We start from the raw sequence: 23,376 nt of genomic DNA, 5'->3' as shown, positions 1-23,376 counted from the left end.
AGGCACACACTTGTGTAACACCACACTACACTTCTCTCTTTATCTCATTTTAAAATTATTATTTTATTTTATGCATATGGTGTTTTGCCTGCATGAATGTCTGTATACATGTGTGAGCCTGGTGCTCCTGAAGGCCAGAAGAAGGCATCAGATTCCGGGAAGTGGAGCTACGGACAGTTGTGAACTGCCATGTGGGTACTGGGAACTGAACCCAGGTCCTCTGGAAGAACAGCCAGTGCTCTTAACTGCTGAGCCATCATGGTTCACAGCAGTAATCCCAGTACTTGGAAGGTAAAGGCAGGACGATCACTGCAAGCTTGGAGCTAGCTTGGTCTACACATGAAGTCCCATACCAGCCAAAGAAACAACAAGACCCTGTCTCAAAAATGTTAAACGTAAAAAAATAAAAGTGACAGAAATAGTGACAAATATCAGAATAACTAGTTCCATGCATTATAAGATTGTAATCAGCCTTTAGTTACCTATTATAAAAGAGTATAAAATAGTCAAAATTCACGAAGGACAAATGAGAGGCTCAGTGGACAATTCCTGAGACCCATGTGGTGGAGGGGAAACCAGTCCTGAAAGTTCACCTCTGACTCCCACACATATACTGCTTAACCAAACAATTGATACAATGTAAACAAAAAATAGTAAATTCATTGAAAAAAAAACCTCTGTGTTTTGTTTTTTCTTTTTTTTCAAAAATGCCAAGAAAAAAATATTTCTTAGTGGGCTTCTGTTCCTATAACAGAATACCATGGACTTTGCAATTTATAAACAAAAGAATGTATTGCTCATAGTTCTAGAAGCTGGGAATCCAAGATCAAGGAAGGCAACAGGGGATTCAGTGTCACAGTTGGGACCTTGCAGCTCTTTCTTCTCTTGTGTAGAACAAGGTAGCTTGATTCAACCCAAACTGTTGTTCTCTAGTGCTGGAGTATGGAGGCAGGCCTTGTGCACACCAGCCAAGCCCTCTACCACGCTGCTCTGTCCCAGTGCCCTCCAACTGTTTTTATAGAGGCAGTGATTCCAGTCATAAAGACTGAGAGATGGGCCATGAAGGAGGAGGAGTCTTTATGACTGGAAATCAAGTAATTTGGAGAGGCACATTCAAAGCACAGCTGCACAAGGGCAGCTCTGACGATTCTGGGCTTGGCAAAGAGTTCCTCATTATGACACAAAGGTACAAAAAACTAAATAAATAAAACAGAACAACCCAACTCACTAGACTTGATCAAAATGTAAAACTTTCTGTTTTCATTATTAAGAAAGTATGTGGCCAGGCGTGCTGACTCATGTGTTAGGAGGTGGATCTGGCAGGTGCGCCTCCCTGAGTTTGAGGACAGCCTGGCCCACATAGAACATTCTGAACACCCACGGCTACATAGTGAGAGACTGTCTCAAAAAATAAAACAAAAGAGGGGGGAGGGGAGAGGGAAAGAAGAAAAGAAAAACATAAAGCACACAGACAAAAAACTCTGAAATACATGCCCCTGACAATGACAAAACATGAGAAAAACCTTCTGCAAGGCATCCCTACCACCGAGGAGGAACTAGTATTTATAGATACGTCACCATTTATCATTTAAGGACACAAAAACCTTCTCAGGAACGCATGGTTAGTTACTTTACTGGGCAAACATCATAGCCTGCACAATAGAACTACTGCCGTATAAGCGCTCCATCCCCGATTACAATGTCGCTATGCCAGCATAACCGTGTAAAAACCCTTACAACTCAATAATCAGAAGGTAAGCAATGCCATAATAAAAACAAGAACTGGTGTGGTGGCACAAAGCACAAGAAGCCAAGACAGGAAGACCACAAGTCCACTGCCTCCCTAAGCTTCTGTGGGGGTGGGGATGCAGCTTAGATTTCCAGTGCTCACAGAGCATACCACAGGTCCAACCTCAGTGCTATAAAACAGAAGGTGTCAACAGGTTCTTGACACAAAACTTTCCATTAAAAAACAAAGTAAAGAGACTCTGTAGAGAGAATTTCTTGTGTACTGTGTGGAAGCATCACCTATCAATAAAAAGCTAATGTTCTATTAGCAAAAGGCAGGAAATAAAAGGTAGGATTCCAGTAGAGAGAAAGGAAATTCTCACACAGAAGATTGGCCCTGGACTCTGAGGAAGTCAGATGCATGAACCTGAGGAGAGGTAACTAACCATGGTAGACATGGAATAGTTTAAAGGGGTTAAGTGAGTTATTATCTAGTCGGGGAACAAGTGTAGCATAAGGCCATAGCACTGTAAAAAAAAAATAAGCCTCTGAGCTGTTCTTGGGGAACTGGGGCACAGGTGGGAAGGCCCGTGGTTACAAGATTTTACCAACTAGCACATGCACATCACTGATCATTAAATGCACGCAATTTAAAACTGTGTTCTCAGCTCCCTGACTGCCACGATGGAGCCACACAACTCTTAACTGTTAAAATTCTTCCTTGCCTCAGAACCGAAGCAATAGGTTCAACAAATCTTGGCCCCAAATCTCCAAGACCATATTCAAATAAGAATTCCGAGGAAAAGGCAGCAGTTTGCCGATCAGTGAGAGAGATCAGTCTGCACTCATCCTTAAATGCAGTCACCTTGCATTCGAGAACAGTGGAGCCCCACACTCAGACAAACACTGGTAAGACAGCCTGAGGAGCAGAATGCATTACTCCCTGATAGGAACTGAACTGCTTCCAAGCTCCCCTAAGCAGAAGCAAACATCATACAATGTGAACAGCATGGTCCCCTCATGCAAGAAGTCACTGAAAACTTCTCCTTAGGGGAGCCCCTTCACAGACCCAAAACTGAAAAAAACGACAAACACAAGCCAGATTCTAGTCAGGACTGCTGAACTATGAATTCCTCTCACCACTTTCCCTTCACCGAAACTCATAGCTCAAGCCAAATCTGAGAATTACAGTGTGCGGTGCCTGCTACTTGGTCTCACTTGACTTCCCAGTACAACCATGCTGAAAACTAAATTCCTTTCCTGCCTCTTATGGGGAAATATTAATAAACTATCATGAGATACCACTGTGCACTGTATTACCTACTATGCAACAAGGCTATCAGCACCACACACACACATACACAGAGTGACTTAAGATCAGGGGCCAATTATATGGCTTAGTGGTATACCACTTGCAGGCATATGCCCTGGGTTCAATACTCGGCATTCCCCCCAAAAAAAAAAAACTAAAAGGAAACAAAGCTAGGGAAAACTCCTTTGCTTAAAACAGCTTATGTTATGACTTCCAGATAAGATCAGAAGCTGCACACTGCCTCAAATGTAAGCTGGTAAGAGAGAAAGCCAGAAAAGTCTACAAAGGCAGTAGAGTACCTGAAGAACGCAGGGAAAGGGGCAGGTGATTCAGAAAAATAAACAGAACAGAGCTTCAGCAGTGCAGCGCAGTGACAGAAGAGCCAGCAGCTGCTTCCAGAAGCAATTTGTTTTCTCCTTGCTGCGTAGTACTGAGGATGGAGCCTTCAAGAATAAACTGATCAGGAGGCTGGGAAAATGGCTGAGGTAAAAAGCGCTGGCTGCTCTTGCAAAGAACCCAGGTTCAATTCCCAGCACCCACACAGTGGCTCAGAGCTGTCTGTAACTCCAGTCTAGAGGATCTGATGCCCTCTTCTGGCCTCTGTGAGTAGCAGCAGTACACGTAATGCACTGGCAGGTAACATCTATCTATATGCATAAAATAAAAATAAACAAATCTTTATTTTTAAAAAGCTGATCAATAAAATAAGATACCCTCCCTACGAGTAACTCAGAAGAGATATCAAAACCAGTAGATCCCAAAGTGCAAAACACAAATATAAGACCATGAAGAAAAATAAGCCAGGGGTATAGCTTATTTGGTACAGTGCTTCCCCAGCATGCACAGGACCCAGTTCAATGTCCGGCATCACCTGAGTGCACATCTGTAGACCCAGCACTGCAGAGGTCAGGGCATTTCAGACCATATTGGGCTACACAGTAAATCTGAGACCAGACTGGTCAACATAGCAAGACTCTGTCTCAAAAACAAAAACAACCAGAGAACAGACTCAACTGAGTCCCTGCCTTACTATAAAAAGCTATACCTTGTTCCTTGGCCATATAAAAGAAAAATTAGTTTTCCAGGCTTCTTCTTTGAATGTGATAATAAATATTTAATGATCAAATGAAAAGAGTACTAATTTGACAAACGTAGTGGTCTTCACAATGGTCTTAATGGTTCTTGTCTTCTGGTGTAATGTCATTATCTTCTACAGTATATATATTGGAGTGATATCACGTCTCCAGGATTAGGTTATAAAAGACATCTACCGATGTCTCTTGGATCATTTAATATAAAATAATACCTTATGTTATATCTGACCCAGATCTACCAGGTAAGCCTCTTTGGAGTTCTATTCCTAGCAACTGTGTCAAATAATGTTTTTTTATTAGAAGCTATTGTTTTATGTAGCAGTAAGCAAACACAACTGCTTCTTAAAGCCAGTCTTGTGCTGCAGCCCAGGCTAAACCTGAACTCCTGATTTTCCTCCCGTTAACTCCTGAGTGTTGCAAAGACAGATATGTCAGCATGCCTGGCCTAGAACTTACTTTGATTTTTTTTTTTTTTTTTTAAGTTTTTATTTTGTTTTGAGCCAGGGTTTTACTGTATAGTCCTGACTATCCTGGAACTTGTAGACCAAGCAGGCTTCAAACTCACAGTGATCCACCTGCAGATGCCTCCTGAATGCTGGGATTAAAGGTGTGCACCATTATGGCAGGGCAGGATTACGTTTTTTGAGTCAAGGTTTTAAACAGACCAGGAGTACCTAAAACTCCGAAGCAACATGCCACGGTGTACCAGTGGAAGTCACAGGACAATTTATAGGAAACCCCTCTCTTGGACTGCCATATGGGTCCCAGTAATCAGACTCAGGTTACCAGGCTTAGCAACAAGCACTCTTTTCACTAGCTCATACTTGAAGAATTAGTTCATTTTCTTTTTGCTTCAAGTCCGTGTGGCCCCATAAATCCTACTCCTATCTGAGTCTTATACTAGCTGGAGAAGGCTTTCTGCTTTGTTTTACCCTCATGTGTATGTGCACACAGCTGTGTGTATGCTGCCATATGTGTGGGAGCACATGACCATGTGTAAAGAGGCCTGAGGCTGACTTCATTACTCTTCCTTGGTTGTGCTTCATCTTACTCACTGAGGAAGGGCCTTTGGATCAGATGAGAACTTACCAATGACAAGTCCAGCTAACCAGCATGCCCCAGGGAGACTTCTAAGAGCTGGAATCACATCCACCTAGCTTTACAAGGATTCTGGGAGTCTGAACTCCAGTCACATACTTGTACAGCAAGTGCTTAAACCACTGAACCATCATCCCAGATCAGCTTTGTGAGCGATCCTGTATCTAGATTAGGCCCTGAGAGGAATCCTACCTAAGGTGCACCACGCAACATAACAATCAATAGGTCTGAAGATTATAGCTGAGCACTGTAAGAATGGGAATATTTTTTGGAACTCTATGTCTACCACAGCTACCAAAATAAAATTTGTAAATATCAATTTAAAAACTTTGCATACCTGTTAATTAGGAACCATGCAACAGTAAGCATTCCTGCTAGCCACGTGCCACTCATAAGCCAACTTGTAACAAATAAAGCCGTAACATATATTCCTTGTAATCCAAACACAATGCCAATGTAGAAATACACTGGTTCAATCACTTCCTAAAGGTAAAAAGAGAGGGAATGACAGAGGATGATGAAACAACCCAAGGATTCAAAAACATGTATGAAAACAGGCGCTAAAGGGAACAAACAGGGCTGGAGCGATGGCTCCGTGGTTAAGAGCACTGTCCCTCTTGCAGAGGCCCTCAGTTCCATCCAGAGCCCACATGGTGACTCCCAACTATCTATCACTTGTAGAGCAGTGGCTCTCAGCCTTCTTATGCTGGACCTTTAATACAGCTCCTCTTGTTGTGCTGACCCCAACCATAAACTTACTTCATTGCCACTTCATAACTGTAATTTTGCTAGTTTTGAATCATAATGTAAATATCTGATATACAGGATATCTGATACATGACCCCCAAAGGGGTCAAGACACGCAGATTGAGAACCACTGTCCTAGAGGATACGATGCCCTCTAACCTCTGAGGGCACTGGGCACACATGTGGTACACTATAGATATGCAAGCAAAACACTCATACACATGAAGTAAATCTAAAATAAAAATAATAAAGTAAAAAACCAATACATACATTGCTACCAGTTGCCTGATAGAGCACACTGGCGATGAGCTCTGGGTACAGAGACAGCTGTTGCATGGCGTTGATAGTCTTCATGGAGATGGTTTTGTTATTGTGCGTCAGCTCATAAACACCTAAATACATAACGATTTTTCTCCACATTACTGTTCTGCTTTAACAGTGATTCAACATGTCATTCATTATATTCATCACAAATACTATGGAAAGAAAGACACTCAAATGCTACAGCAGATGCCACATCTTCCCAACTTTTTTATTTTTTTTTTATATATTTATATATATTTATTTTTTTTTTTTTTTTTTTTTTTTTGAGACAGGGTTTCTCTGTGTAGCCCTGGCTGTCCTGGAACTCACTCTGTAGACCAGGCTGGCCTCGAACTCAGAAATCCACCTGCCTCTGCCTCCCAAGTGATGGGATTAAAGGCGTGCATCACCACCGCCCGGCTAAAGCTCGTAATCTTTAAGAACAGAATTTTATTTTAGAACAGTATTATTACTACAATTACAAGTGTGGTTGGCCATACCTCTTTCAAACGACGGAGCCTTCAACATGTCTTTATAATAGGAGTAGTAAATGGCACTGTCACCCTGAAATGTGATTTCTCGCTCAAGCTCCTGCAATGAGTAAGGACTAAATGTCAGTGTTGAGCATCGGCTGTACACTCTCTTTTCCTTCATCTTCCTATGTCTGGGTTCGTTTGCTTCCTTTACATTCTAAACTGACATTTACTGTTTTATTCAAGGACATATTTAAAATGTCCTAAATTACCATATTAATAAGATTAAATTTCTCCATAGTCTAGCAATCATTTTAGTGAAAACACTTAAGGTTTCAAATGGCTTATAACTGATATAACATTATATGTTTTACATATAAGGAAATTCTAGAAGGAAAACCCAAAGAATACCCTACAAACAGCAGGAATAGTAAGAAGATAGTGACAATAAACTGAATGTCAGAATTTAAAGTAAAAGTCAGGCATGGTGGTATATGCCCATAATCCTACCACAGAGGAGGTTGAGGGAGGAGGATCAAGTTTGAGACCAGCTTGGGCTATATAGTAAGTTTCAGACCAGCCTGAACTACTCAGTGTGACTCTGTTTAAAAAAACATAAAGGACTTTAAAAACAAAATGTCCAGAATGAGAAGATAAGTTAACACAGGAAGCAGTGTATTCTATGATTACATATAACCTTACATATTGAGAAGAGGAAGGCTTTAATAAGTACATTTGCAGAGCCCTACATTCATAGTGTTTTTTCAAATAAGCAAGATTTACAAGTCATGGGAGCTAGACATGTGTCTCAGTGGAGTGTTTGGTTCAATTCCCAAATCAGAAAGAAAAAAAATCCCAAGATTCAACTATAAGGAACCAAAACTACAGTAATTAAAAACAGGGTAAAAGGCATGAGTGGTCTCACACCTTTAATTCCAGCACTCCAGAGACTGAGGCAAGCAGATCTCTGTGAGTCTGAGGCAAGCTTAGTCTACTAGCAAGTTCCAGTCCAACTAGAAAACACAAAGTGAGAACCCCATCTCAAACAAACAAACAAAATCATCAGAATGTTTTGTATTTTTTTATGTTAAATCAATTTTTCTGTTCAGCCCTGCTCTTACTTCCCCATGTGCAAGGAGTCCAACCCTAGGCCCTGTGTTTGTGTCAAGAGCTCTCTCTACCCCTGCACCATAATCCAGACCTGAGCAGACCATCTGTTAACGTCATTATTTTCACACACAATACAGACTAAGGATTCCTACTTCAAAATCTGAGATCTTAAACATTCCAAAAGCTGAACCTTTGTGTATGTGGACGTGATGGTGTAAGTGAAAACTGTTCCCAACACCCAAGGAAGAACAGTAGCAACACTAGCAAAACAGAAATGCCAAAACAGCTTCAGACTACATACAGAAGCTGTGACACATGACTCGCACTCCTACGTGCGGAACCCTTCCCAATATGTCAGATTGTGTATATATAAGTACTGCAAAAAAAAAATAAATAAATAATAATAATAATAATAATAATAATAATAATGTTAAAAATATCCAAATCCCTATCACTCTGGTCCTTGGCACTTTGGATAAGGGATACCTAACCTATACTCAAGAATAATGCTAGAACCATTTTTTAGAAAAGATTCATTATGTTTGGCCGGGTGGTGGTGGCGCACGCCTTTAATCCCAGCACTTGGGAGGCAGAGGCAGGCGGATTTCTGAGTTTGAGGCCAGCCTGGTCTACAGAGTGAGTTCCAGGACAGCCAGGACTACACAGAGAAACCCTGTCTCAAAAAACCAAAATAAATAAATAAATAAATAAATAAATAAGAAAGAAAGTAAGGGGGACAGGGCAAAGAACAAGAGAAGGCATAGAAGGAGAAGAGAAAGAGAAGAAGAAGGAGAAGCAGAGACAGAGAGAGGAGAGAGAGAGAGAGAGAGAGAGAGAGAGAGAGAGAGAGAGCACGTGCAAGCAGCAGGTCCTCACCAAATATGAGCCCTGCTATTCTGCTGGTGACATGTTAGCCTTTGAGCCTAATTTATAGTATGTTGTTTTAGCAGCCCAAATATACTAGACAGACTTAAATGAATTGCTCTTAAAATTATTTTGGGGGATGAAAGATTTTTCCAGCTAGGTGTGGTAGCTCGTGTTTTTAGCTCCAGCACTCAGGATGAGGCAGGACTCCTGAGTCTGATACCAGACTGAGTCTCTGGCTGGCCTAACAAACAGTGAGACTTTGTTTCAAAAAACAAAACAGCAAAAAGAGATTTGTTTATTTACAAGATTTCAAAGATGAAACTCTAACCATCATCCTTTAAATTAACTGTGAGTATGAAACACACAGACTTTACTAACTAGCTGGGTGTGGGGTGAATGGCTTTAATGCCAGCACGCAGGAGGCAGAGGCACTCTGATCTCTGTTTGAGGCCAAACTAGTCTACAGAGCTAGTTCCAGGATGGTCAGGGATACACAAAGAAACCCTGTCTCAAATAAATGAAATAAATTAAAAAGTACTTACTAAACTGTAGACAGATTCTCAAGTGGTCCTAAAGGTCTGCAGTTGTGAAGCAGCTCTCAATGCCAATGCCCTGCATCTGTCCACACTGTGATTACAAACTTCTTTGTGAACACCTGTATTTCCAAACTTCTGGTGGTCTCAGTTTTGCCTATACAATACACTCACCTGACCCTAATCTCTGTAGATTGCTAGCCTGAAGAACCTGAGAGGTAGGTTGCTTCCTGACAGTTACCCAGGTGACCTTCCTACAGCTGTCACGTACAACTGTAATGACAGCTTTCTGTTGTTTGTTTTCTGAGACAGAGTCTTACTGTACAGCCCTGCCTGTTCAGGAACTTCATGTGCCAATTTGGCAAAGCGCAGAGATCCACCTGCCTCAGACTCCTGGGCTTGGATTAAAGATGTGCCCACTGTGCCCAGCTTAAGACATTACTTTAAGGAAAAAGCACAGGCTACACTGAAAACTAAACCAATATACAGGCGCAGTCAGTAACTATCTAGTTAAAGCGCTCATGTTGTTTTACACAAAGCAGTGTCTAAAAACATTTAGTCGCCTTGACTAGTACTTGCTCAAAAACAAGCAATGACAAAACTAAACACACAAAACCATTAGTGTGGGCTCTAAACTCTTAAAACTCCGTAGAGCCAAAGGTCAAATGATGAAATTTCAAATATCTATAGGGATTATGTATTCTGTGAAATATACATAATTTAAAATCAAACATTAAACACGAGGCAACATCTTAATGGTATTATTAGAGCCAGTTAGAGGATTTAGTGAATCAAGACACTTGTTATACCACATACACACACATAATAAGTAAATGTAATTTTAAAATTGAAAAATATATAATAAAATTTAAAATGTAAATCCTGTTGTATCTGTTACTCAAATCCTGTTGTATCTGTTTTCAACCTTTCCCAAAAAATTGTAATTATAAAATCTAATTCTAAAATTAGATAATACAAATGTAATTACATAATCTAGAAAGTAAAGTATTTTAATGCTGAAATTCATATTCCTGAAATATGAGCTACCAAAACTACTAAGAGGCTGACCACAGCACCTTACTAAAATCCCCTAGAGAGATTCCGCTTGACCTGAGCACAGTCATCTTCCGACAGAGGAGTCTTAGCTGCTCCTGAGTAGGTCTGATCTGAGTTTCTCAGCATACTATAAGTAGACAAACAGCTAGAGCAGTACATGGAACTTTAGGACCTGCATCCTGTATCCTAAGCACCAGGAATGTGCCTAACATCCTTGATACTAGCTTAAAAGGACCAGGTGCATTTGGTTTGGAAGAAGTTGGGCTTGTTCTGACATTTTACCATCACTTGCTTTTCATTTCAAGTTCAAGGACTCAGCTTCACTTCTGCCCAGAACTCACTTCCACAAAGGAGCTCCACCCACAACTCCTGTGCAACCTGGACCTGCCTGTCTGTCTTCTGTCTGCTGCCTCTGACAGCCAGTCCTCACACTCTTGAACCAGATTTTCTTCAAGCAATCCCAGATAAATCCACTGTACAAGGAGAGAACCCTAATAGTTTCTAGTTTATAAATTAGCTTATTTCATTTTGTTTGAGACACAGTCTCACTGTGTAGGCCTGGTCAGCTTGTAACTAGCTATGGAGATCAAGTTATCCTAGACTTCACAGAGATCTGTCTACCTCCACCTGCCAGTGCTAGACTTATGGCATGTGCCACTATGCCCAGCTTATTACATATTTTAAGACTGATACTGTAACTGTGTCTCAAAAGAACTTCTATAGCATTTTGCTAATACCTACAAATAAGATGGTATTTATTATACTTACCAAATATATATACGACCTCCTAAGAAACACACTGCTCAAGTTAATAGTAAATATTAAAACACTTTTCATATTCTCAAAATTCTTCTTACCTGCCTGTTGGAAAACCAGAATTTCCGTTCATGGTAAGCCGACAAGTAGAAAACATGCATCATACCACTAATAACGGCTGCAAGACAGCCAATGACAATCTTTGCAAAACGTTGAAATGATACATCTGAAAAAGAATATTAAAGATAATCAAACTCCAACAGAGGCCCATCCTACAGGACAGCTCAGCGGGACACTTCCTAGCTGAGAGTTCAGTTGATGGAATACTGCCTGGCATATGTGAGGTTCTGCGGTAGTCCCCACTACAAACCAAGGAAAGAGGAGGAGGTGGAGAGAAGGATGGATGGATGGATGGATGGATGGATGGATGGATGGATGGTTGGTTGGTTGCCAGGGTCATCAGAAACAAAAACCTAGGAAACTATCAGCACATGAAGTCCAAAACAACATGACAACAAAAGTAAAAAGACGTAAGGTGAAGACTAAGACCATATGAATAAAGTACAGGCTTCATTTAAGGGAAATGCCTCAATATTTGTTACTTATAACAAATGCACCACACTAATGTAAAATGCCAACAAGGGGAAGGTGATCAGGGACCTAGAAGAAGGTTTAGTGTGAAAAAGTACTAGCCACCAATCATGATGACCTGAGTTCAATCCTTCGGACCAATATGGTCAAAGGGGAGAACTAATTCCCAAAAGTAGTCTCTGATCTTCCACGTGATCTCTCTCTCTCTCTCTCTCTCTCTCTCTCTCTCTCTCTCTCTCTCTCTCTCTCTGTGTGTGTGTGTGTGTGTGTGTGTGTGTCTCTGCGTCTCTCTCTGTGTCTCTCTCTCTCTGTTGCTCTTATGCTCTCTCTTGCTCTCATGCTCTCTCTCTCTCTCTCTTTCTCTCTCACACACACACAAAATAAGTAAAAACAATTTTTAAGTCTATTTTCACATGATGAACACGCTATAGAGATTTGTTTCACAATAAGGCAAATATGATTAACATAAAGAACAGAACACTGAAAATTGGTTGAGACATTTAAAAAAAAAAAAAAAAAGGCCAGGGGTGGTGGTGCATGTCTTTAATCCCAGCACTAGAAGGAAGAAGCAGACAAATCTCTAAGTTTGAGGACAACCTGGTCTACAGAGTGAGTTCCAGGACAGTCATAGCTACACACAGAAACCCTTTGTTTCAAAACAAACAAAACCAAGAAACAACAACAATTAAAAAAACAAGATATGAGAAAAATGTCCATTGACTGTAAATGATTAAAAGGAATGCACTAATATCTATAAACTATTATTATCTAAAGACTCACTCTGAATCACTACTGATAGAGTTTTTCTTTCAAGAAAAACTAATATATATTCTGTAAACTACAGTCCTTGATATATTATACATACTTCAATGAGTTTTGGTGATTATGTCTTAAGACATACATAACTATTTATTTACATATAAGCATCCATGCATGGGCGCACTTTCTGACGAATATATAGAACACAATTGGACTCTGCGCACAGGAAGATTTGGTCCCATTACAGCACATAAAGTATATCCCAAAGGCATGGAACCAGATGCTCTGGTACGGAATAGCAGACAACTTTAAGAAATCAACTTTTTGATTTATTAGATCAGTTAAACAAAAATCTCAGGACTGTGGGCTTAGCACAGCGTTAGCAAGGGCAAGGCCCAGATTTAATCCCTAGCACTGAAAGGCAAACAAAACTCAGTGTTTGCAAATGTTCTTATTTATCATACAAAATATATAATTCTAAATAAAAAACAATTATATTGTAAATATTTTCAACAATTTAATAATCAACTCTTAGTGCCAGTATGATCTAACTGTTTCATGGTTTTGGTTTTTTGGTGGTAGTGGTGGTATTTTTGAGACATGGTTTCACTATGTAGCTTTGGCTGGCCTGGAACTCATGGAGATCTACCTGCCTCTGCTTCCCAAGTGATGGGATTAAAGGTATGAGCCACCACACCCAGCCTTAATATCACTGTCTTGAAATTTGGTTTTGGTTTGGTTTCATTTGAATTTTGAAAGAAACATATGTTGAAATTTAAAAAAAGATTAAATAAAATAAAGGATCATATGTTGAACTAAGTCACCACATAGTAGAGGTTATACTTGAACCTGAGTCTCTTGCCTCCACCTTCCAAGCACTGACATCACAAGTATGCAACACGTTACCAGGTTTTTTCAAGTTACTGTTTCTAATATCATGATATATAATCATTATATTACATATAAGCACATATGTAAATATATATTCACCTATAAATATATAATGTATACATATATATTTCCTATTCCCAAGCATTAGCAATGCTAAGAGCATAGCAACTACCACTTAATATTATTGTGATAAACAAGAATACTTTCATAAATATATAAAGTAACTGAAGCAATGACAGCCTAATATCTGGTGCACACCTAGCTCTCCTAGCACTTGGGAGGCAGAGGGAGGAGGATCTGTGAGTTGAAGGCCAGCCTGGTCTACAGAGCTAGTTCCAGGACAGCCAGGGCTACATAGAAAAGCTCTGCCTCAAAAAAAAAAAAAAAAAAAAAAAAAAAAAAAAAAAAAACCACCTAACTAAATAAATAAATAAAAGCACGAATTTAAAAATGATAGTGCATGCCTACCATCCCAGCAACAGGGAGGTCCAGGCAGTTAGATCACAAGTTCAAAGCCAGCTTAGGCTACAGATGAGTTCTAGGCTACCATGGGCTACCTAGCAAGACCTTTTCATAAATAAATAAACAATAAAGTATAGGACTTTAATTACATGGTCAGTCATAAACCAGCATAAGCAGATAAATCTCTCAGCTGTTAAATGCTGATCACATATAGAAAATTAAAAAAAAATTCATAGGTATCAATATCATAAGTGACATAGATAAGTTTTTGTTGTTTCTTAACATTTCAGTTATTTATTTGCTTATTTTTATTTATCTTTTTATTCTTATGCATTCACATATTACCATGTAAATATGGAAGTCAGAGGACACTTGATGGAAGTTGGTTCTCTCAGGGCACAAATGATAATTTTATTAACTTTTTCTGACCAAAAAAAAAAAAAAAAAAACCCCTCAAAATATCAATATCTTACAAGACAAAGCTTTATTTCTCACAATTCCATTTTAGGCTACTGCTTAATTCAGCAGCTCAGCTTTGTTCTTGGTCTTCTTGTATCTTCACCTTTCCAGATTAGCGTGAGATTCTTATCTGGGACATGCTATTGTCATGACAGAGGAAGAGGGCAGAAAAGCAGTTTGTGCTCAGAACTAGAAAACTGTTCTTCCACTCTCATTCCATAGGCTCAAACCAGTCACAGACCTGCCTCTCACTGGGACAGGAAGGTCTCACCTCAGAGAAGTCCAAATCCAAAGGCAATCAAGGGATGTCTTTTAGGAAAAACAGCATGTGTTTGGGAATAATAAAATAGTAACTATCTGTCTCCACAGCCACCAATATTTACTTCCTTCCCCAAAGCAAAACATACTCGCTGAATCGCACTGACTGAACAGCTTTCTCAGATCTGCTTGCTGCCTGAAGATAGGTTCATATGCCAATATAAGACCTGAAGAGTTGTAGACCTTTGTAACTTTGACAGACAATCCCAGAGGCTAAATTAGGTAGAGGTGCAGCTGCAAACCTAAAGTTCAGTGACTTGAAAAGCTGGGGTGAAGCTCAGGAGATTGAAGTCAGGCAGAGGAACTTAGTGAGGACATGACGCTAAAAAAATCAAAGACTGACTATGATGGGGCACACCTTTAATCTCAGCACTGAGAGGCAGAGGCAGGAGGAACTCTGAGTTCAAAGCCAGTCTGGCCTACAGACTGAGTCCAGGGCATTAAGAGCTACACAGAAGAACCCTGCCTAGAAAAAAAAAAAGAGAGAGAGAGACAGACGGACGGACAGATAGAAGACAGAAAGACACACACACAGAGAGAGAGAGAGAGGGAGAGAGAGAGAATTTTAATACAAAATATGTCTGCAAGACATATGCTCACAAACACAACATTCACAACATGAAAATTTGTAATTAAATACTGAAAACAACCCGAAAGTCAAAAAGAATCATGTACAGTCACACAATGAAATGCTGCTGAGCAGGCGGCTGGAACGATGGAAGAGTACTTGCTGCTTTTCCAGAGGACCCCAGCTCAGTCCCCAGCACCCATTTCTGGTGGCTTAAAACTATCTGTAACTCTAGCTCCAAGGGATTTGACACTATTACCCTCTGCAGATACCTGCACTCACATGTATATACAATATCTACACGTAGACACACATACTTAATAATATAGGACCTGAGAGATGGCTCGGCAATTAAGAGCACTGACTGCTCTTCCAGAAACCCAGGTTTGATTCCCAACACCTCTGTGGCAGCTAACAAGCATCTGTAACTCCATTTCCAGGAGATCTGTCACAAATTTCTCAGCAGTCACAAAGCATGCATATGGTAAACACACACACACATGTGCAAATTTTAAAAATGACTGCAACTACCCACAGCAACAGCCTTATCAAATTTCTGCTGCTGGTATAATATGCTTAGGTTTGTTCGTGACAAGGTTTCCCTCTGTATTGTTTGTCAACCTTGAGCTCTCAATTCTCCTTCCTCAGCCTCCTCACAAAAGATTTTGTAGCCCAGGGTATGGCGATACCTTGTGCTCAGCAGGCTTTCTGAACTGCTGTGGAACTGTGATGTGTCTCCAGCTCTTCCTTTCAAAAAGAAGTATTGACAACATCACACTATGTAACAGTGTATATTGAAGGGCATATACAGAAAAGTAAGGCAGGCCTGAGGCAGGGCCACCGTACAGGACTGCTTACAAGATAGGCTCTGGGCTGGCATCTGGAAGCTTGAATTTCAAGGGAGTTTCTACCATTCTTTGACAGGGTGGTTTACTGTGCCTACCTTATTTATACAATGTGGTTTATGGTTCTTTCCAGGGAGTCTAAAATTTGGTCATATAATCATATGATACGCAAAAAGTATCTACAAGGCCAACTCCCTGTTTAAAAAAAAAAAAGAGTTTTGTCTCTAATGAGTTTCATCATTGACACAACTGTAAATGCCACAATTTGAGGTCAAAGAGATAAAGAGTGTCTGTATAACTCCACTGGGAGAGGAGTTTTAGAAGTGTGCATTCAATAATTTACACACTTTTCTCAGAAGACCTTTGCTCTAAGCTGACTCTAAGCTTCTCACTAAGGCAAATCACAGCTTTAAAGACAATGATAGTCTAAGATCTTGAGTCCTTGAAGGAAGCACTGTTGTTGAGGACTGTGACATGTTGGAGATAACTTGTATTTTTAGTTCCTAGGTCTTAAGATCAGAATGAGTCCTAGCCAGCACTGATGTAGAAAAGATTTAAAACTCATGCTATGACAAAATAAGATTGGATGTCTCCCTTAGTGCAGGGGAGGGGATGTGTTATCTGAGAAAGACGGGGGGGGGGAGGGGTAAATATTTATGAGGAAAAGATTAATTCATTGATAGCACAGCCATATGTTCAAAGCCCCCACCTTGACCCCCAATGTGATAAAATACATAAATGAATAAAAACAGAAGAGTATGTATTTCTACCCATAACCACGGCTTCTAAGAGTTTCCTGTAGTAACAGTGTGCCTCTGTAAACCGCTGTCTGGACTGACCAGCACTTGCCTGGACCAAGAACAGTGGGTCAGTCCAGCAGAGCCTTCAAGAGGCCTTCCTTCTCTTTTCCTCTGTGCCAAGAAAACTTGTCCCAAACAGGGGCTATTCCTTCCTGACACATGAAGTCAAGCCAGCCAACCCGTGACTGAAACATATAACATACTTATTGCATGGGCCATAATTAAGATACAAATGTTTATTGTAAAGTGATACAGTTTAGGGGTTGTTCCATAGCAAAAACCAATTGTATTAACTATAAATTTAATCTCAAACTATGTCCGTGTAGATGGGAGCATGCTCAGTGGCAGAGCGCTCGCTGGGCTCGTATGCACAAGCCCTGGGTTTAGTTCTCAGCACCTCAAAACAAAAAGCAAAAGAAATCATTTTTGAAAGTTCGTACATTCAAATGAGGAAAACATACTTTTCCAGCCTGCTTATCTGTGTGGTACTGCACCAGACCCGTCTGACTTACATTTTGGAGTTCTCTCAGGAGCTGGGGTTCTGCGGGTCTTCTCTGCTTTGGCTTCCTGACTTCCTGAAGTTCTTTGCTTTTTCCTTTGGCGGGGTTCTACAGATGATCCTTAAAACATTGAAGACATTATTGCAATGTGTTCATCAATCTTCAGGATCTCAGGTGGATCAACTTTTGTTAGGTTACCTACATGGCCAGATCCCAGTAGAAAGTCCCAAGTCCTGTCTCTACTGAGCCTCCCTGGTCAAAAAAAAAATCACAAAGGGCACGACTCTGATATGGAGGGAATCAAATATAACATCTATGACAAAGAGAAAAGTTTTGGGATCATGTGACTAAAGCAAGTCACACTGAAACCCATTAGTGTCAGAAGTATCTGAAGTATCATAGTATCTGTGCCTCTTCCTCAAAACTGTCTTCAGACTCCCATCAGAAACGACAAACGTGTATTCCCCACCACCACCCCAGCAACTCATGCTTTAGAGTCCAGTTGATAAAAGCTTACAAATTCTCCTCAAGCAATGCTATTTTAAAATGTCCCAAAATAAGTTATTTTTTCCCCAAAAGTTTTGAGGGATATTACTGATCTTACTTTGTTAGTTATATGAGATTATGAAATTCATCATTTGCAAGTTAACAATTTTTGTTCAAAATACAATGGATTCATCATAAAAATTATGCTCTTTTTTTCTTTTTAAAGGTAGGCTCTTGAGTAGCCTCAAACACTTGATCCCCCTGCCTCAGCCTTCTAAATGCTGGGATTACAGGCTCACATTTTTCTTTCCAGGATTTGAGACTAAACAAAGGGTCCTGAACATACTAGGAAAATGCCTGAGTTCCGAACCTAGCCTCTCCTTCTCCACAGTGCGAGTCTGGAAGCTCTGCGACTCCCACAGCTGTGGGGTCATCATGTAATCTGAAAAATGTAGGTGCTAGTTTTCTGTTCTATCATATCATGGGAAGCACTTGGAAAAAATGCTGTAATTCCAAACTGCTTATCTTTTCTGTCTTTAATTCTTTAAAAATGTAATACAGAAGTTACTTCGAAACTAGTAAGTTAAATTCCAAATGAGAAAATAAGAGGCTCCAAATTAGACAGAAATTTGAGATAAAGAACGTAACTTTTTCCCTCGCTAAATTTACCTCATGAGATGAGTAACTACTACGGGAGATCAGAGTACCCTGTCAGGTTAATAATGTGACCCAGGCTTTGATTTCCCTTCTTTTTGTAGTTCTGTCATTAAGCTATAAAATGTGAGACAAAAGAAGAGAATCGCAGCAAAGAGACTGGGTAGTCTGATCAGACAGACTGCTCTTTAGCGTTACTGTGAAAACGGAATAAAACAAAGATGCTCTGAAACGGTTTCCAAGCACACGCTTACTAAAATGTCTTTAAATAGCAGCATAGAAAAAAAAGAAGTGACTTAGTAGACTCGTCTCCTGTCTAATCCTCACCTACCTTTCCAGCGCCGCCTTAACTCCTAACCACTCTCTCACTGCCCACAGGGCGCTCCTCACCCCTCACCGAGACCACAGGCCCAGTGGGTAGGAACAACTCCCATGTGTAAGGAACATTGCAGAGGAGGGGGTGGAAAGGATGTAAAATAAAGGATAAAGGAGTTTGCTGTGAGCCTGAATCTCCTAGGAAAGTCAGGAGCTGCAGCCATGAAGTCTCACAACATGACTGCCTAAACAAAAGCAATAATGGACATGCCAGAGTAGACAAGGAAGCAGATGGTGGTGGCCCACGCCTTTAATCCCAGAACTCCGGAGTGAGGCAGAGGCAGGCAGGTCTCTGAGTTTGAGGCCAGCCTGGTCTACAGAGTGAGTTCCAAGACAGCCAGGGCTACATAGAGAAACCCTGTCTCAAAAAAAAAGTAGTCAGAAAAAGCTCCTGAGGCCTCAACCCTATACGAAAAACTAAAGACAACTAAGAAATGCTGAGAGCTGGAGAAACAGTGTACCCCAGGGAAGAGCCCACCATTGGTTATCCAACTCCAAATGCTCATCCCTAAAACACACACACGAGCCCCATCGTACCTACTGAACAGTATGTACTTAGGACTGTGTGTGTGTGTATTCAGAGACACATGTGCATGCAACAACGACTAATGAAGAGGAGGCCATGAACTTGAAAGAGAACAAGGGGTCAGGTACAGAGCAGGAATAGAGAAGGGGGAAATAATGTAATCGTATTACCATCTTAAATATAAAAAAAAAAAAAAAAAAAAAAAAAAAAAAAAACTTTTAAAAACAAATAAAAAGAAAAAAATCATTCGTTTTTAATGTCAAGTTTAGTTGCATTAAATTTTAGCAGAAAAAAAAAAGTACAACCAGAGCTGGGCCTGGTTGCTCACTGCTACAGTCCAAGCACTTGAGGCAGACAGATTCCTGTGATCTCAAGGCCTACAAAGCCAGTTCCGGGCTAGCCAGAGCTACACAGTCAGACCTGACAAAGACAACATGTATTTTAGCCTATTTATCTACTTTGTCAGTAAAGCCAAGTTTTCGCCTGGCACTAAAAATCAGAAGCTAAATGAGTGCGAATTTCTCACCACCTCTCTATCATTGTTCATGTAACTTCACAACTGAAAAACAAAATTAATGCTACAGTGATGATATAGTCAGGCAGCAGAGCTTGATCTAACACGGACCAAAACGAGGCATTTCCAAGGTGGAAGCAACAAGGCTGAAAGCAATTTCTGGAATGAGTTCAAGTTCTCTTTTCCACAGGTTACATTTTTAGCATTATAAAGAAAAAGACAGCCTGGGGTGGTGCATGCCTTTAATTCCAGCAGAGGCCAGCCTGGTCTACAGGGTCACTTCCAGGACAGCCCGGGCTGCACAGAGAAACCCTGTCTCATAAAACTAAAGGAAAAAAAACGAGAGAGAGAGAGAGAGAGAGAGAGAGAGCGCCAAACTAAATGATGACGACGTATTTACAAGAAGAATAATCTGCTATTTCAATCTCTAGTCCCGTCATGGGCACACGAACCAACAGAGCTACAAACAGGCTTCTAGATGTTCATCCAGAATAGAGAGGGTCCAAGAGAAATGCCAGCACTGTCCTCAAAGCCTATGCTGCTTCCTTTCTTTGCTCTGTGTGTTTCAGGAAGTGTCAATGTAAGTACCAGTTGTACTGCACAGGAGAGGCGTCTGGAAGAACATTTACTTCCAGGGACAGCTGGACAACAAAGAGGCTCCAAGTACCTGTGAATAAGCCAAAAGCTATAAACTGTACCTGACCTGAACTCAAACAAAAAAAAGAGACTGGCCTAACTTTAACACTATAAATACAAGATATGTAAACAGAAGGGATTCAGGGAAATACCTGACACAGGGTATGTTTGTTGTAAATATTACCATCACAAGCATCATTACAATAAATACTTATTTATTCTTTGCTATTATAGCCCAGCACCCAAAAGAGTGGAGACTTAGCCAAGGAATTAAACATTTGTTGAAAGAGACCATATTTTAGTAAAACTGCCACTCAATAATTGTCCCAAATGAAACACATCTGGTTTCGGATTACCTGTAATTCTATAACCAAAAATCATTTACCAGTTTACAGTCGACTATTTTTACAAAATGATATAGTCTTTTTAAAAGGTCCACATCATAGTTATTAAGTATAATAATTATTAAGTATAATAAAATATAATAAGTTATTAACTATAATAATTACATCCTAAATGCAATTTCTGCATATTTACAATATCAAGTTTTAGTGGCACTGTTATTATTTTTCCTGTGTTAAGTATTAATGTGCTCACAAGGACAAACTGGTTTATCAACCTACCCACACAGAATTGTAACTAATCACAAAAATAAAATTAAAAAAAATCTTTTTCAAATGATAACACATTTGCAAACACAGGTATAACTAAGGAAACAAGTGCAATTACTTTCTTCTTTACCAACTACGTGTTTCTGACGCTGTTTTTTGGTAGTATCTTAAATGTGGATGATATTTAACCCAGAGAGTTGCAGGAAGAGGAGGAATAACTGAATCGTGACCTCAGGGACAGGACATCTAGTCCCAGTCAGCACGAACTTCTAATAGTCTTTTGAAAAATGGCTTTCCATTGAATTCTTTAAACTCTCTTCTTGTCTCCTTGGTTCTACCGCTTAAATCTAAGCCAGATCACTAACAGTCGCAGTCACAACTCCACTCCGTAAGATAGAAACTGTTTTCCAGCAGAATGCAGCATCTAACTGCTCAGCCAGGCGAATGAAGTCCAAGTGATCAATAGTGCATACACATACTATGAAGTTACTGTCCCACAAATACTTTTTTACTCTATGTATCATACACTGCTAAGTTTCTTACCGCTTCCTATCTTTGGCTTACTGTCCGCATCCTCTCTGGATAAATATTGCTAGCTAAATACTTAATTCCCTTGACACTGACCCTGAAGAGCATGCAGAGCTCTCTCCAGTCCATCAGTTTTAACCCTAAAGGTCCTTTCGGCCTCCTCCTCCCCTAAAACCACTTATATGCCCCTGCCCTTTGACATTCGTTATCCCTTACAGCACAAGTGAACTCCCTCAGGTTCTGCGCGTCCATCCCAGATCTCTGCCTCAGTTTCCCGCGAGGGGTGCGATCCCTCCCAGTCTGCACCCAAAGCTTCCAGCACCACCAGAACCCACCCAACCTCGTCCTGCTTTCCACTGCGAAGCAACTCCGAACCTGCAGCCCCGCCACCCAACAACAGCTTCCTCTCCGAGACTCCTGACTTTAAGCTCCACTTTTGCGTCCTATTTCGGAGACAAAACTTTGGGCCATTTTCTCGGCTCGCGCCCGGTTTCTCTGCAAACTCGGGGGGCGCGCGCCCCCGCCCGCCCTGCTCCCCACGGCCCGCAGCCAGGCCCGGCCCCCTCTCCCGAGCCCGCCGCGGCAGTTGGCGGGCTGCACGCCGGAGCCTTAACCTTCTTCCTTTGCCATCGTCTCCACGGAGACTCGGGTGGCCCTCCTGCTCTCGAGCGGCCCGGAGTCTCCCAAACCTCCGAGTATCCAAACCCCGCGGCCGCCCCGGCCAGCTCCCGGCTGCCGCGCCCCCACTTCCTGACCCGCCCCCCTCTGGTGTCTCCACCAACTGTGTCCCCCCAAGGCGCTCCGGGAACCAGAGTGCAGGGAGCGGGGGGCTGGCCGGAGCGTTTCGCCAGAGCGCCTGAGCCATGCTCACGATGGTCACGGGTTGGCAATGCTCCTGGGAGGAGCGAGTGCCTGCCGCCGCCCTCGCTCCTTGCTGATCCACACAGGAAAGCCTGAGCCAGAGCAAACATTTCGTGACGCTGGAATCCGTCTCAGAAAGTCACAGACTGTTGCCCAGATCCAGTCCCCATTTCCAGCCTAATTTTCAAACAGAAAACTGAGTTTCAAGTGCAGAGCAACTGGAATCCTAGACCCGGTCTGCTGTCAGTGCCTGCATGTTCTCAAAGCCAGGCAAAACGTTCTAAGCAGGTCCTTTGGATTAGTAGATTTTTGTTTGTTTGTTTTTGAGACTGGATCTCTCTATAATAGTCCAGGCTGCTGTCAACTTGCCTCAGGTTCCCTACTGCTGCAATGACAAGAGTGATCCACAGTCTGGTTTACAAAAAAGAAGTTTGTACTAGGTTACTCCCCTATTGTAATCCACATACTTGACAAGTAGAGGCAGGAGGTTCATTATATCAAGGCCAACCTCAGCTACATAGCTACTTAAGCAAGTTAAATTATTATCAAATAAAAAAAGGAAACACAAGAAAGCAGCGTGTCAATCACCAAAATTGCCTTAAACAAAATGTTTGCTCATGTCAATATTTTGAAAGAAAGCACAATAGTACTTTATAGTTTGCTATGAAAGAATGTATGTAGATTATTCCATAATACTAGAATGTAGTTTCATTTGTTGTACAGTGCATGTCTCATTACTGCAGTTAGTGTGGCACGTCTTCAGAACTGCACGAGTGAATAGCCACATCAAAGAAAGTATATCTGTGAGCTAGCTTGCTTGCTTGCTTGTTTTCTTTCTTTCTTTCTTTCTTTCTTTCTTTCTTTCTTTCTTTCTTTCTTATGTAGGCCTCCTATGGTAATTCATAGAAACTCCTA

General features: G+C 41.0%; 1 protein-coding gene across 3 annotated transcripts in view; it reads right to left on the bottom strand.

Moving 5' to 3' along the window:
• The window catches only part of Dpy19l4 (dpy-19 like 4), a 57,523-nt gene extending 35,162 nt beyond the window's left edge, over positions 1 to 22,361 (bottom strand). The window contains exons 1-7 of one of the 3 annotated variants that reach the window (XM_076924186.1): positions 22,215 to 22,350; positions 17,473 to 17,522; positions 17,283 to 17,390; positions 11,179 to 11,303; positions 6,783 to 6,873; positions 6,250 to 6,371; positions 5,570 to 5,715 (exon numbers count right to left, since the gene is read on the bottom strand). In XM_076924186.1, the coding sequence (XP_076780301.1) occupies positions 5,570 to 5,715; positions 6,250 to 6,371; positions 6,783 to 6,873; positions 11,179 to 11,241 (422 nt within the window). In that variant the 5' untranslated portion in view covers positions 11,242 to 11,303; positions 17,283 to 17,390; positions 17,473 to 17,522; positions 22,215 to 22,350. The other 2 variants (XM_076924185.1, XM_076924187.1) reach the window with 2 other exon arrangements.
• Between the last annotated feature and the right edge of the window lie 1,015 nt (positions 22,362 to 23,376).

The sequence above is a fragment of the Arvicanthis niloticus genome, chromosome 25 (assembly GCF_011762505.2).
Source record: "Arvicanthis niloticus isolate mArvNil1 chromosome 25, mArvNil1.pat.X, whole genome shotgun sequence".
Taxonomy (NCBI): domain Eukaryota; kingdom Metazoa; phylum Chordata; class Mammalia; order Rodentia; family Muridae; genus Arvicanthis; species Arvicanthis niloticus.
Note: the sequence above shows the minus strand (reverse complement) of the source record. Positions and strands in the feature narration are given on the sequence as shown.